The sequence below is a fragment of the Bombina bombina genome, chromosome 4 (genome assembly GCF_027579735.1).
Source record: "Bombina bombina isolate aBomBom1 chromosome 4, aBomBom1.pri, whole genome shotgun sequence".
In the NCBI taxonomy this organism is placed as follows: domain Eukaryota; kingdom Metazoa; phylum Chordata; class Amphibia; order Anura; family Bombinatoridae; genus Bombina; species Bombina bombina.
Window position 1 is genome coordinate 843,047,790 of NC_069502.1, and position 16,890 is coordinate 843,064,679.

Consider the following 16,890-nt stretch of genomic DNA (forward strand, 5'->3'; position numbering starts at 1 on the left):
AAGACTGTCTACAAGCCTGCCGCTCCGTTCTCAGCCTGAGAAGGAGCTGGGTCGCATGATCGCCAGAAAAACAAAAAAATACATGTACAAAACATTGTAGAAGGAGGCGGCGCCATTACAGGTATTATTGTTACCCAAATTAATGGTACACATTTTACCAACCTCAGAAGGATGAAAGGCTGAGTGGACCTTGTCCCCATAAAAATTTGCAGTAGTCTATAAAGTGCACCATCTCCCTCCTTAGAAGACAAAAAGGCATTTACCTGCATCTGGCCGTCTGGCAGCAGGACAGCTCACTAGATTTGAGAGGCATTCTCCCTCACATGGATCTGTGAAAAAGAAGAAATACTGAATAATCTTACTCAGGCTTTCAAGTTAGGGCAGCAACAATTATTTGGGAGGCGCAGTGAGGATTATACCCCACAAGTTCCCAATTGCTTAAAAGCCACTACTTCACTACTGAAGAGACTGAGATGGGCTACGGCTAAACCCCAGGAAGAAACAGAACAAACTGGCTCTGCTTTAAAATAATAAAATCTTGATTGAAGAATCTTCTAGACACCTAAACTTTACCACCTCCTTGCTTTTAACGTAGGCAAAGAGAATAACTGGGGGTTGTGGGAAGGGAAGTGATACTTAACAGTTTCCTGTGGTGCTCTTTGCCTCCTCCGTGGACTCACTGTGTCATTAGAAAGAAAAAGACCTTCTCTTTCTTCTACATTTCTGTCTCTGTTTCCCCCCGTCTGACCTGCCTAGGAATGGCCTCTATTTCCTGAACCTTTAAATGTAAATGTCTGACAATGGGAATCTTAGAATCAGGATCTTCTATTGCTCTTATATATTTAAGTAGTCTATGAAGTAGGTCACGTTTAGTTTCCCTGTATATTGCTTATTACAGCCTAAGCATATAATTAGATACATAAAATAATTTGTATTTCATTTTTTGGAAAACCTAATTTTCTTTTAAACGGGGAGAGTCCACAGCTGCATTCATTACTTTTGGGAATTCAGAACCTGGCCACAAGGAGGAGGCAAAGACACCACAGCCAAAGGCTTAAATTACCTCCCCCACTTCCCTCATCCCCCAGCCATTCTTTGCCTCTCGTCACAGGATGTTGGCAGAGAAGTGTCAGAAGATTACGAGTAGTCTCTTATGGAGGGTAGTACTCTTCGAGATGGGACTGGAGTTTTAAGTAGTCCTGTCAACCTCTCAGTAAGAGCATGGGTGAAAGTTAGATTACGGAGATGCAGGGAGAGTCTTTCTGCAAAACCATCCCAACTCATATTAACAGCTCCATACGCAATCCGCATTGACAAGTTTCGCTGCCTGCTTTCTGCATTCAAGTCTATGTCAGGAGCGAGGCTACTACCTGTCACACTTGAAGGGCCGTGTTCCTGTTCCATGGCATAGATTCTGGTAAGATTGTTTAATTTTTTATATACATGATGATTACGCAGAAGACAGGGTCACAGTGTGGCACCTTTTATCTTATAGAATCAAGGGTTAATATTCCTGGTAAGAGGATTATTGAACAGGGGGGGTTTATACATAATATTGTTTATTGTGTCATGGCTGCGTAATGTGCGGGATGAGGCTCTGGCAATGTGTGGAACTGTCAGGTTCACTTTCGGGAGTATTTGCGTGGCCGTTTTTGGCGCATTTTCTCCTTAATGCAGGGGCGGTCCTGCAAGACATACCATGTGACCGGGTGGGGCTATCTCCACTTCCTTGTAGATCTGTGGCGTAGGAGACAAAACGGTTTCTGTAGCCGGGTCCTAGGAGGTGGTGAGTGCCCCGGCCATTGGGGGTTAGAAAGGTGCCTGTTTATTAAAGTAAAGGTAAAGTTTTGTGCCATTTGAAAAGCCCAATTAATTCTTCAGTATTAGTACAATGCAGTCGCTAACTTTTTTTAACGGTTCAAGCTTTTTTTTTGGTGATATAAAAATTTTATTTTGTCTACCGTTTCCTTGCAGACTCCTCCTAGCTGCTACTTCTGTGTTTGTGTGTTTCATCTTAGAGAGCTGTCCCACCCGCTCTCTACATCGGCTGATTGCGCGTGCACAAATATAATTTCATATGCTCAACTTTCACCCGATACATAGTATTCAATGATCCAAAATATTCATTGAGTACTATAGTGTCAGAGATTGCAGGCGTACAATATTGTTTGTGGAACCCCTTTTTCTCACTCGATTTCTTTGATTTGCTCACTTGGACCACGATCGATTTGTAAGCTGCTGTTTTCTGCAGAATTGGAGGATAAGTCGCACGGAGCATGTGCGTCTCATGAACGAGCACAGTGAGGAGGTAAGCCGATTGAAATTGGACGCTTGCATTCAGTACTCGTGTGACATAGTAGTAGATCGGCTGACCACCCCGGGGGGAAAACGATAATTGGAAGACACTATATATGTCGAGTGTCAATCAAGTATTGCAAAATGGCGGGCGGAGGAAAAATAGTTGACAGCTGCTACTTATAAGGTAGTAATCTAAGTTATATAATAACATATATAAAAAATGATGAATAAAACTTAGGCTAATTTTAGATAAACTTTAAAAGCGCAAGCTATGGAGGACTCTGATGCGTTAGAGGGTACTCCCTCTTTAACAAAGTCTCATGCTTGTGTTTATTGTGAGGAAGTTCAAGCAGATCAGCCTGCTACACTATGTTCCACATGCCTTGATAAAGTTGCGACTTCTAAAAGTAAAAAGATGTCTAGTACTACTGAGCCGTCCACCTCTGAGGGTTCTCCGTCCCGTGAGGTGCGTTCTCTGCATTCATCTCCTATTGCACATGCTGCGCCCCAGGGTCCAACCATTACTCCTACGGGAGAGATTAATTGGCCATCAGATTTTGCGGATCAACTCCAAATGGCGGTATCGAAAGTGATCCATGCCTTACCACGTTCTGCTAAGCGCAAGCGTAGGGAGTATCATGGCGGCCCGGCCCAGGGTTTGTTTACGCCTATGGAAACTTCTGAGGCGTTATATGACGATGAGGCCCACTCCGACTCTTTGGAGGAGGCCCCTTCTGGGTCGGAGTCTGTGTCATCTAAACCTCTGTCTGCGGAGGAGCCTGGCTTTAGGTTTAAGATAGAGAATTTGCACTTTTTACTGAAGCAGGTGCTTGCTACTCTGGAGGTTCTGGAGCCGAAGCTTCCGGAGGAGTCCTAAGCTTGATAAGGTATACAAGGACAGGGTGGTGCCTCAGACCTTCCCGGTTCCTGTTAAGATGGCTAACATTATTAAGAATAAATGGAAGCGATTAGGTTCTTCCTTTTCCCCTTCTTATTCATTTAAGAAACTATTCCCCGTTCCGGAATCTCAGCTTGAGATGTGGGGGACCATCCCTAAGGTGGATGGTACTATATCCTCGCTTGCGAAGCGGACAACTATTCCCCTCAAGGATAGTTCGTCGTTTAAGGAGCCCATTTAAGCACACAGGGTTTGTTTTTCAGCCTGCAGCGGCCGTAGCCGCAGTTGCCAGAACTGCAATATATTGGTGTGAATCCCTGTGTGAGCAACTGTCCATGGGGACATCCTTGTTGAGACCGTCCTGGGAGATTGTGACCACAGATGGGGAGCTTTTTGGGGTGCCAGGATGGCAAAAGGAAAATGGTCTCGGGAGGAGTTGCTCCTTCCTATAAATATCCTTGAACTACAATTCTCTGAAGGCATGGCCTCCTCTGGGGTTGTTCAACTTCATAAGGTTCCAGACCAACAACATTACCTCAGTGACTAACATCAACCATCATGGGGGTACAAGGAGCTCCCTAGCAATGAGGGAGGTGTCTTGAATCTTGGAGTGGGCGGAGTCCCACAGCTGCTCGCTCTCAGTTATTCACATTCCAGGTGTTGGCAACTGGGAAGCGGACTTTCTCAGCAGACAAAACAGGAGAGAACGTCAACCATTCTGATTGCTCCTTCATGGCCACGGAGGACGTGGTTTGCAGATCTGGTGGGGATGTCATTCTCTCCGCCGTGGAGGTTACCCTGTCGCAGGGATCTGCTGGAACAGGGTCCCTTTCATCACCAAAATATTGATTCTCTGCGGCTGACTGCGTGGAGATTGAACGCTTAGTCTTAGCCAAAAGAGGGTTTTCTGATTGACACTCTAGTTAAGGCAAAGAAGCCAGTCACTCATTGCATCTACCATAAGGTGTGGAGGACATACTTGTGCTGGTGTGAAAGACATGGATATCCTTGGCACAAGGTGAAGGTATCCAGGATTCTGTCCTTTCTTCAAGATGGTTTGGAGATGGGACTTGCCGCTAGTTCCTTAAAGGGACATATTTTGGCTTTATCAGTTCTGTTGCACAGGAAACTCGCTGAGCTCCCTGACATTCAATCTTTTGTACAGGCTCTGTCTAAAATCAGGCCTGTCTGCTCCTCTATGGAGCTGAAACTTGGTCCTTAGGGTTTTGCAGAAGGTTCCGTTTGAGCCTATGCATTCTCTCGACATTAAGATGCTGTCCTGGATGGTTCTCTTCCTGTTGGCTATTGCATCGGCAAGCAGAGTATCTGAGCTGATGGCCTTGCAACATGAGCCTCCTTATCTGTTTTTTCATGCGGATAAGGCTGTTCTCCGCACTAGTTTGGGGTTTCTCCCCAAGGTGGTGTCTAACCGTAACATCAATCAGGAAATAGTCATTCCTTCTTTGTGTCCTAACCCTTCTTCGTCTAAGGAGAGGTTACTTCATAATCTGGATGTGGTTCATGCCTTAAAGTTCTATCGTCAGGCTACAAAGGATTTCAGACAATCTACATCTCTTTTTGTGGTGTATTCAGGGAAGCGCAAAGGGCAGAGGGACTCTGCTACTTCTTTGTCTTTTTGGCTGAGGAGCTTGATCCGCCTGGCCTATGAGACAGCAGGACATAATTCCACTAGAGCTGTGGCTTTGTCTTGGGCCTTCAAGAATGAGGCCTCTATGGAGCAGATTTGTACGGAGGCTACTTGGTCCTCCTTACACACTTTTACAAAGTTTTACAAATTTGACATTTTTGCTTCGGCGGAAGCTGTTTTTGGGAGAAAGGTTCTACAAGCTGTGGTACCCTCAGATTAGGGGTCCGCCTTTTACCCTCCCGGTTTCATTCATTGTCCTTTAAAGCTTGTGTACATGTTTCCCAAAAGTAATGAATGAAGCCGTGGACTCTCCTCCCCTTTAGATGGAATACATAAATTATGCTTACCTGATAATTTTATTTCCATCGTGGGGAGGAGAGTCCACGGCTCCCGCCCATAACTCCAGTGGGCGAACCTAAATTTAATTTTTCTACCGGCACCATTTATACCCTGATATTTCTCCTACTGTTCCTTGTTCCCTCTGCAGAATGGCTGGGAGATGAGAGGAGTGGGGGAGGTATTTAAACCTTTGGCTGGGGTAACTTTGCCTCCTCCTGATGGCCAGGTTTTTAATTCCCAAAAGTAATGAATGAAGCCGTGGATTCTACTCCCCACGATGGAAATAAAATTATCAGGTAAGCATAATTTATGTTTTACTGTGAACTTGTAGTATTAATTTGTGCACTTATTTTAGCATGGTCCAGTGATATTGCACCCCGCAGTACAATTAGTGCTCCACTTGTAATCTGGGCTCATATCTAGTATTTTTCAAATAGTTTTCAATTTTGGTCTAAATTTTTATATTTTTTAAAGTCAATTTTGTGTTATGATGTAAGCATTACAGAAAATATTTGGCATCTTAAAATTTGATTAACAGAATTTGTCTATAAATCTTTTATTAACAAGGTAAACATATTTAAAGTTTTTAATAGATAAAATAAATCCTATCTTTTGTATTTTAAAATAATTATTTGTCACTAGATAATGAAAGATATGTGATAAATGATCATTTAAATAGACTTGAAAACTTTGTTATGCTGGGGTAGCTATTTAAAGGGTTTTAAATAAACAAAGCAAAACAGATTATATTTCTTTCTAATAGCAGTGAGAGTCGACAAATTCATTCATTACTGTTGGTAATACAACACTTGGCCACCAGGAGGAGGCAAAAACACTCCAGCCAAATCTATAAATATCCCTCCCACTTACCCCTCCCCAGTGATTCTTTGCCTTGTCTACTGGAGGTAGGCAAAGAAAGTGCTGTGAAGAATATTGATCTACAACATTTTCCTTAATGGATTGTTTCCTGCAAGAAAGGATTGAGTTATGTCTAGTAATTCTCTTAGTAAGAGTTTTGGTGAAAGTTAGCCACTGGATGTCGCTGGGAAGCTTCCCATGCCTCCTTCCAGTACTTCATGCTAACGCTTCTCCAGGCATCCAGTGTTTGTTGCACTGCTTTCCTTTATCCTCAGGTCCCTGTCAGATGGTGAATGGAAGCTATCAGACCTGGAAGGCTGTGTCTGATCTACAGCAGAAGACCTCTGAGGGTAAGTCCCCTTTTTACTGTTAAGGGCCTGCTTGTCTCCTATCAGAGAGGGAGATATTTAGTGCTCTGGGGCTATTTTATGGTGCAGTGTGGCACTAACATCCCTCATAATAGGGGTCTCTATGAGGTTTATAATTATATATATAGAATTTAAAGAAGAACAGAGGGGTACCTCATGTGCAGGATCATCAAACACAAATATGAACTCGATATAATTATAGGCCAAATGGGTACTCACAAATTAATAGAGCACACCAATGTGCTAGTAGGTGCACAGCGCAACTAAATAAAACAATAAAGGTAGGATTCACGTAGATAAGATAGCTAAGGGGCTTTTTTCACAAAAATGATCGTGGACAATATTAATAAAAATAATAACAGATGGGAAAAGTAGATTGACATGCCAATTGTCTTTATTAACACCAAGAAAAAAATATTACACCCCCTATATCTATGTATTGAGTCTTATATATAGATGGAATAAGTATTTATAAAAGGATAAGACATCATCAATTATTGTAAGACAGAGTGAGGATATTTGTGAGATAAGAATGTATTCAATGAAAGATGAAATGTAAATCATTTTGAGACAAAATTGTGTATTATATCAACTAGGTAACTGTGAAAATCATTATTGATGAGATGCAATATAAAATGAAATGTTTATATATATATATATATATATATATATATGTGTGTTATTTTAGAGATGTATAATGAAATGAAATGTATATTTATTTTCTGTTACAATTTGTGGGTATAGGATATATGTTGCTTATTAAGATTGCTGCTCCATATATGTGATGTAAGATAGGGCATACAGCTTTAATGGTCATATGGGTAGAATCTGAGTGTAGAGCCTGAATATGCAGGTGTATGCAACTAATCAATTAGAGAACATGCCCCCTAAAAGGGAGGATATGGTTCATTTGAGTTGGGTAGGAGCTATATAAAGCAGTTGTATTGGTAAGGTGTATACTATGCCTGAGGAAACGCCCTTATAGCGCAGAGAAACGCGTTGCATGTATAGGGGGACATTTGGATACCCTTATTCCACTTTTGTATTTGTTTTTAAACCTTTTTAATAAATACCATATTTTACAAAAATCCAAATTGAGTGGAAAGACCTTACCTGCCTGTGATTATTGAGTTCCTATTGGAGTACCATTATTGGCACTTCCCTGCACCTGGATCCTGCTCATTGGGAGAACCACAGTGGGGTTAGCTGACACACCTGCTATAAATCTGTCAGTCTATATCTACCAGCACATTGGTGTGCTTGGTGAATATGTGAGTACCCATTTGACATTAGCAAAATATATGGTTATACTCTGATTGATCTGTACATGTAGTGCCTTCTATCTATGCTTTATATCCCTTACAGCACACTGAAAATTCCAGCTGTGGGTGAGCTGTTAGACCCGATAATTCTACAGCCTTCACCTACTAGCAAATTGGTGTGCTCTATTAATATGTGAGTACCCATTTGGCCTATATTATATCGAGTTTATATTTGTGTTTAATGATCCTGCACATGAGGCGCCTTTCTGTTCTTCTTTAAATTCTACAGCTTTAACCTGGATCAATCGGTGAGGAGGAGGCAGCCAACATACGAAAATTTATTTTAAGGAGGATTCTCCTATATCCAAGAAGTATATTTTGTTCACTTGGGACATTTCTTTGTAAAATCTGTATGTATACTTAATATGTTTATTTGTATATTATACATTGTATCAGACATACTGTTTACTGCCAACTATTAAGCAGTTTTACTTTTTTACAAGCGCCCCCTTTAGATTGTATTATATTATTATAATTATATATCTCTGAGTGGGATATAGTTGCGGTTCAGGGAATTCCCTCTAGCAGGGTTTATAAACGCTAGCAACAGCTTTCTTAACAGGCTGTGCTCCAGTTTTGGCCGCAACTTTGCAGGCATATGTTTTTGAGGCTGATCATCAGGGGGGTAGTTATCTAGGACTTTATTTTCATTATTTCTCAATGGGACTTGGTATAATGGGGCTTTTGTTCTCCGCTTGGAGCGGCTCTGTGCAGCGCATATTTGCACGCTTTTTCGCATTTCTCCTTACAAAATTGGATTCATTCCTACAGTTGTGCTCATAAGTTTACATACCCTGACAGTATTTATGATTTCTTGGCCATTTTTCAGAGAATATGAATCAACTGTGTTTACTCTTTTTAAATCATAATGACAACAGAAACTACCCAAATGACCCTGATCAAAAGTTTACATACCCTGGTGATTTTGGCCTGATAACATGCACACTAGTTGACACAAAGGGATTTGATAGGCTAGTAAAGGTAACCATCCTCACCTGTGATCTGTTTGCTTGTAATTAGTGTGTGTGTATAAAATGTCAATGAGTTTCTGGACTCCTGACAGACCCTTGCATCTTTCATCCAGTGCTGCACTGACATTTCTGGATTCTGAGTTATGGAAAAAGCAAAAGAATTGTCAAAGGATCTGCGGGAAAAGGTAGTTGAACTGTATAAAACAGGAAAGGGATATAAAAAGATATCCAAGGAATTGAGAATGCCAATCAGCAGTGTTCAAACTATAATCAAGATATGGAAAATGAGGGGTTCTGTTGAAACCAATCCACAGTTTAGCCACAACTGCCAGGAAATTGTTCAGGATGCAAAGAAAACCCCACAAATAACTTCAGGTGAAATACAGGATTCTCTGAAAACATGAGGTGTGGCTGTTTCAAGATGCACAATAAGGAGGCACTTGAAGAAAGATGGGCTGCATGGTCAAGTCACCAGAATAAAGCCATTACTTCGCAAATGCCACAAAGTATCCCACTTACAATACGCCAAACAGCACAGAGACAAGCCTCAAACCTTCTGGCACAAAGTAATTTGGAGTGATGAGAGCTTTTTGGGCACAACCATAAACACTACATTTTGGAGAGGACACGGAGGTGGATTGCTGATGTTTTGGGGATGTGTGAGCTACAAAGGCACATGAAATTTGGTCAAAATTGATGGCAAGATGAATGTAGTATGTTATCAAAAAATACTGGAGGAAAATTTGCATTCATCAGCCCGGAAGCTGCGCGTGGGACGTACTTGGACATTCCAACATGACAATGATCCTAAACACAAGGCCAAGTCGACCTGTCATTGGCTAGAGAAGAATAAAGTGAAGGTTCTGGAGTGGCCATCTCAGTCTCCTGACCTCAATATCATTGAGCCACTTTGAGGAGATCTCAAATGTGCAGTTCATGCAAGATAGCCCAGGAATTTACAGGAACTGGAGGCTTTTTGCCAGGAAGAATAGGCAGCTTTACCATCTGAGAAGATAAAGAGCCTCATCCACAAATACCACAAAAGACTTTAAGCTGTCATTGATGTTAAAGGGGGCAATACACGGTATTAAGAATTGGGGCATGTAAACTTTTGTTCAGGGTCATTTGGGTAGTTTCTGTTGTCTTTATTATTTAAAAAGAGTAAACACAGTTGATTGATAATAAAGGGCTTCAGCCAAACACTAACCATGAGTGAAAGAACATTTTTTGTGTTATCATTCATAGTCTCTGAAAAATGGCCAAGAAATCATAAATTCTGCCAAGGTTTGTAAACTTATGAGCACAACTGTACATTGGTCCTGGGAGGTGGTGAGTCACTCTGGTCTCAGCACCGGGGACAGACATGCTAATAGTTTAGTTCTGGTGTCCCGAAATCTCATCTAGAGTTATGGAGTTCTATTCCCAAGGTGGACGGCACTATCTCCACCTTGTCTAAGATAACAACTATTCCTTTAGAGACCCTATGGACATAAAGATGGAGGGTTACTTGAGTATGTTTAATCAAATGGGTCTTTTTCAACCGGCAGCTAGTATTGTGGCGTTGCTGGGGACACTACCTTTTGGTGTGACGCTTTATCCGATATGGTTCTAGTAGAGACTTCATTGGAGGATATTCAGTATCAGATTAAGGCCTTTAAAACAGCCAATTCCTTCATTTGTGATGATATTATGCATTCCATTCGCCATATTGCTATTCTTCTGAGTTCACATTCCTCTCCCGGAAAGCCCTATGGTTAAAGTTGTGGTCTGCAAACATGGTGTCTAAGTCTAGACTCCTTTTCTTGGCATTCCAGGAGAAGTCTTTATTTGGTTCTGGTCTGGATTAATTAATTTCCACATTGACTAGAGGGAATGGTACCTTCCTTCCCCAAGACAAGAAATCCAGAGTTAAGGTTCACCAGTCGGGCAATTTTCATTCCTTTCGCTCTTTCAAGGGACAGTGATCCTCAGCCTCTTCCAAGGTGGACCCTCCTAAGGGTACCTAGAAACCAAGCCAATTTTTGGAACAAGAACAAGCAGTCCAAGAAGCCTTCCTCTGACAACAAGTCTGCATCAGTGGGGGGCCTCCAATCTGGCATTGGATCATGTAGTGGGCAGTCTTTATTTTTTTGTGACACTTGCTTTCAGGATGTCCAAGACTCCTGCATCTTGGAAGTGGCCTCTCAGGGATACAGGATAGGTTTTCAATTTTGCCCTGCAAGAGGCAGATTTATTCTATCAAGACTCTCTTCCAAGCCAGAAAAGAGAGCAGTTTTCTTATTTTGCATAAAGGATCTAGCATCTATGGGGATCATCCCAGTTCCTCCCTCAGAAAGAGGTCTGGGGTTCTATTCCAGTCTCTTTGTAGTTTCCAAGAAGGAGGGAACTTTTTACCCCATTCTAGATTTAAAGTGTCTCAACAAATTTCTAATAGTGCCCTACTTCAAGATGGAAACTTTCAGACCCATCCTTCTGTTAGTCCAGGAGGGTCAATTCATAACCACTATAGACTTGAAGGAGCATACCTGCATGTTCCGATCCACAAGGATCATCATCAGTTCCTTCAATTTGCCTTTCTGTACAAACATTATCAGTTCATAGCTCTGCCCTTTGGACTATCTACTACCCCAAGGATTTTTATGAAGGCCTTGGGAGCTCTTTTAGCGCTGGCCAGAGAGCAAGCTATCGGTGCGGCACCTTACCTTATCTTTGTTAAGCTCCATCTTTTCCTTTAGCATGCCCTCCCACGGACACACTTTTGTATCTCTTTTGGTCCTATGGGTGGAAGATAAATCTGGCAAGAGCTAGCTTGTTCCAAATACCAGGATGTGTTTTCTGGGAACAGTTATAGACTCGATCTCCATGAAAATCTTTTTGACAGATCAACGTCGAGCCAAGCTCTTGTCTTCATACTGTTCATTACAGTCCACTGGTCGACCCTCAGTGGCCCAATGTATGGAAGTGGTAAAGGCGTTAGCGGTTCCTTGGAACTTCTATCTAATTTATCTGTTTCCGCTGATTGCCCTCCTTCCTCAAGTGATCGCTCGCATCAAACAGGAGAGTGCATCAGTGATTCCAATTGCTCTGGCTTGTCCTCGCAGGACTTGGTTTGCAGACCTTGTGAAGATATCATCTGCTCCTCCTTGGAGGTTACCTCAGCAAGTGGACCTTCTCCATCAAGGTCCTTATCCTTAAAAAACTCTAGATTCTCTGAGGCTGACTGCATGGAGATTGAACGCTTAGGTCTGTCTAAGAGAGGCTTCTCTAACAGGGTTATCGACACTTTGATTCAGGCCCGTAACCGGGTACTAGATGTATTTACCAAAAGGTTTGGCATACTTCTCTCTCTTGGCGTGAGGAGTGAGATTTTCCCTGGCATAAGGTTAGGGTCTCTCGTATTCTGTTGTTTCTCCAAGAAGGTTTGGAAAATGGCTTGTCAGCCAGTTCCCTTAAGGGGCAAATCTCTGCTCTTTCTGTTTTGCTACATAACAGGTTGGCTGATCTACCAGATGTTTAGGCTCTTGCTAGAATTAGGCCTGTGTTTAAACCTGTTGCTCCCCCTTGAAGCCTCTTTCTTGTTATTCAGTAGTCTCCATTTGAGTCTATGCATTCTATTGACTACGTTAGTGTGACTCCCTTATCTTATCTTTCATGTGGATAAGGCGGTTTTGCTTACGAAGTTGTTGGTTTGTTTTTTTTACCTAAGGTATCTTTGTGCAATATCAATCAGGAGAATGAAGTACCTTCTTTTTGTCCTAATTCTTCTTAGGAGTGTTTATTACACAATGTAGATGTGGTTCTATCTTCATGTTGGTTTCCCAACAGTAATTAATTAATTTGTGGACTCTTAACTTTCATTAGAAATAAAACATTTATGCTTACCTCATAAATTATTTTCTTTCTTGGCAGTGAGAGTCCACGAACCTGCCCCGCTGTTTTAGTATGCAGCAGCAGTTATTTTTCTTCTGGCACCACTATCCCCTAGTGTGTATCTTTGCTTTTCCTTCTCAGCTTAAATTACTGGGTAGGTAGGCAAAGTGGGAGGGATACTTTATAGCTTTGGCTGGGGTGTCTTTGCCGTCTCCTGGTGGCCAGCTGTTGTATTCCCCACAGTACTGAATTAATTTGAGGACTCTCACTGCCAATAAAGGAAATAATTTATCAGGTAAGCATACATTTTGTTTTTAAACACATTTAGTAAAACTAAGGTAGGGAAAATAAAAAAGGTGTTTTATATAGTGTTTGGTTGATTTTTTGTGCTAATATTAGAATAGTGGTCTGTTAGAGATTTTGTGAAAATTATTCTTATGTGTTTTGCTACATCTGTACAATATTTGGATCTGCCATCATCTAAAAATATATTTGTTACATGATTATTTTAATGTTTGATAAAAATATATATATATATATATATATATATATATATATAAATATTCTATAAGGGCTAGTAAATTGCCCTTAAGCATTAGCATTAAGCTAAGGTGTTGGGGGTCATAGTCTGCCCCTTATGCTCATAACTGTTGCATTTTTCTCAAAATATATGTATATAATTAATTCCATTGTATTTCTTCTTAACAGGTGAAAATACAGATACTTGTTTCAGTCTTCAAAATCAAAGCAGCAACGTGGGGAATTCTTTTACCAGGAAATCAAATCTTTTAAGGCATCAGAAAAATCATACAGGAGAGAAAGTATTTTCATGTTCTGAATGTGGAAAATGGTTTGTCCGAAAAACACATCTTATTAGACATCTGAAAATTCATACAGGAGAGAGAGCATTTTCATGTTCTGAATGTGGGAAGTGTTTTATTGAGAAATCAACTCTTATTAACCATCAGAAAATTCATACAGGAGAGAAAGCATTGTCATGTTCTGAATGTGGGAAGTGTTTTACTCAGCAAACAACTCTTATTCGACATCAGAAAATTCATACAGGAGAGAAAGCATTTTCATGTTCTGAATGTGGGAAATGGTTTGCTCGAAAAACACATCTTATTAGACATCAGAAAATTCATACAGGAGAGAAAGCATTGTCATGTTCTGAATGTGGGAAGTGTTTTACTCAGGAAACACATCTTATTAGACATCAGAAAATTCATACAGGAGAGAAAGCATTGTCATGTTCTGAATGTGGGAAGTGTTTTACTCAGGAAACAACTCTTATGAGACATCAAAAAATTCATACAGGAGAGAAAGCATTTTTATGTTCTGAATGTGGGAAAGGGTTTGCTCTGAAAACGCATCTTATTGTCCATCAGAAAATTCATACAGGAGAGAAAGCATTTTCATGTTCTGAATGTGGGAATTGTTTTACTCAGGAAACAACTCTTATGAGACATCAGAAAATTCATACAGGAGAGAAAGCATTTTCATGTTCTGAATGTGGGAAGTGTTTCACTCAGGCAGCCACTCTTATTAGCCATCAGAAAATTCATACAGGAGAGAAAGCATTTTCATGTACTGAATGTGGGAAGTGTTTTACTCAGAAGCCTCATCTTGTTGTCCATCAGAAAACTCATACAGGAGCAAAAGGATTTTCATGTTCTGAATGTGGGAAGTGTTTCACTCAGGCAGCAACTCTTACTAGACATCAGAAAATTCATACAGGAGAGAAAGCATTTTCGTGTTCTGAATGTGGGAAATTGTTTGCTCAAAAAACACATCTTATTAGACATCACAAAATTCATACAGGAGAGAAAGCATTTTCATGTTCTGAATGTGGGAAGTGTTTTACTGAGAAAACAACTCTTATTAGACATCAGAACATTCATCAAGGAGAGAAAGCATTTTCATGTTCTTAATGTTTCACTGATCAATCAAGTCTCAATAGACATCAGAAAATTCATACAGGAGAGAAAGCATTTTCATGTTCTAAATGTGGGAACTGTTTTGTTCTGAAATCAAGTCTAATTGGCAGTCTTACCTTATTGTTCATCAAAAAAAATCATACAGGAGAGAAAAAGCATTTTCATGTTCTTTATGTGGCAAGTGTTTTACTGACAAATCAAGTTTTGTAGACATCAGAAAATTCATACAGGAAACAAAGCATTTTCATGATCGAAATGTAGAAAATGTTTTGCCAGCAAAGGAATTTTTATTACTCATCAAAAAAATTCATACAGGAGAGAATTTGTGCTAATATTAGAATAGTGGTCTGTTAGAGATTTTGTGAAAATTATTCTTCTGTGTTCTGAATGTGGGAAATGTTTTGCTCAGTAGTTACAACTCATTGGGCATCAGAAAATTAAAATAGGAGTGAAAGCAGACCCCTATTTTAACATCAAAAGTGCATGAGCCTTCCAAAAGCCCATGTCTGGTTTAGGATAGCCCCCCCCCCCCCCTTCAATGCATAATATGTAATGTGCTGAATGATAACAAAAACATTTTTTTCTTTTGATTTCCAATTGCTAATTTTTATTAAAAAATTACAAAATATTGTCTATTTCTGTTTATTTTAGAAAGAGGAACTTATATATTTATAAATGTATTTAAGAAAAAACTTTAACCCTTTGAGTGCTAATGATGTCACAGAGTTTCTCACTCTGGTGCTAATGACGGCTCAGAGCCGTCATGAGCACTCTCCCACCTTGAGGGTGATCTGAGGGCTCCTAACAGCTCCTACCCCGGCGATCATTGCCTGTAGAGTCACAGGCATCGATGGGGCTTCATGTGATGCACGGTGATGTCACGCGCAATAACGTGATGACATCACCATGCAACTTTATACTTAACAATGTTAAGTATAGGAGGAGGGGGCATGCTGCTTAGAAGCCTGTATATCAGGCATCTAAGCAGCTACAGACCCCCAAGACCCACTGTTGGAAAGGGAATCGCCTAACCTTTCCAACAGTGTAAGTCTTGGGGGTCTGTAAAAACAATAAAAAAGTTAAAACATGTTTTTTCAAAAATTAAATAAATTAAAAAAACCTTAGAAAATATTAGCACCCAAGTGGGAAAGTGCTTAGCACTCAAAGGGTTAAATAATCTTGTGTATTAAAATTGCAATAAAAATATAATTTTTCATACAGGTGGTGAGAGTCCACAATCCATTCTATTCTTCAGTGCGATGGGTTCTCAGATTGAGTTATGGCCCATTTCCTGTTCAGAGTACAGTGATTTTTGGGGGGATGTATTTGGAGTATAGGTAGTGGCATATTTTTCACCTATTTGGATTTAGTCATAAGCCTTTCCACAGCTGTTGCAGTGATTTGTTATTTGCCTCTTCCTGTTGGTTTGTCAATATACTCCTAATCCAGATCCTCTGCTGTTATGTTTCAGTTCTGGTTTTGGCTTCCTATTGGTTTTCTCCATTAGTAGGGAACCTAATGTTAAGTACTGTATGTTTTGCTATTTTTTTTTTTTTTTTTTAATTTTCAAAAGCTTTATTAAGCATAACTCAATACAAAGAGAATGCAAGTAAAACAATCAGCATAGAAACAAACTTTAAACAATTCTCAAATGTAAAATACAAGGGTATTCATAATACAAAACTAGTACAAGACTTTGACATAGGATCAATTGCCAACTTTTAGGTTACTCTCATTCTTACACCAGGGTCAGAGAGAGATATCTCAAGAAATAGGGTGAAATCCCTTAAGTTGTGTTCCAAAATGAATTCTAGTTTAACAAAATTAGTTGGGGGATATCACAAGAATCTTTAGCAATGTATGTTCCTAATGTCTCAATCTACCGTTAAGAACTAATGTAAGATCAAGTAGTCCCTAACAAATTTAATAGGTAAAAGACATCAAGTTAGAATTTGTAGCAAGATTTAGGAAAGAACAGGCAGTAAGATATAGAGGAGAGAAAAAGAGGAAAGAAAGGAAGAGGAAAAAAAGTCAAATAGGAAAACGTGAGGGAAGAGAGTGAAAAGACTAAAGTAGAAGGAGCATATAGAAAAGGAAATTGAAAGTGTAAGAAAATATGATGTATGGATTCTTAGGGTTCAGATGTACTAAAAAGTAGCAGTATTCTAAGAAACGTAGGGATTCTAATTGATCCACAAGTTTACGTCTGTAAACTTAAGTATTATTGAGGGGGGTAAACGAGGCCAGATGGAATAAAAAGAAAAGGCCTTGAGATGGGATAACAGATAATGTGCAGACAGAGAATTGAGAACAAATATTAGTTTATATGTGTTTATAGATAATGTATTAGGTGTAACTAAAGGAGAAGAGCCAATGCCCTC

The 16,890-nt window shown here is 40.0% G+C and overlaps 1 protein-coding gene across 2 annotated transcripts in view; it reads left to right on the forward strand.

Moving 5' to 3' along the window:
• LOC128657239 (gastrula zinc finger protein XlCGF26.1-like) overlaps nt 1–15,137 on the forward strand; it is an 83,916-nt gene extending 68,779 nt beyond the window's left edge. For both annotated transcript variants that reach the window (XM_053711503.1, XM_053711504.1), the window contains one exon: nt 13,281–15,137. In XM_053711503.1, the coding sequence (XP_053567478.1) occupies nt 13,281–14,503 (1,223 nt within the window). In that variant the 3' untranslated portion in view covers nt 14,504–15,137. The remainder of the gene's footprint in view (nt 1–13,280) is intronic.
• The last annotated feature ends 1,753 nt before the right edge of the window (nt 15,138–16,890 follow it).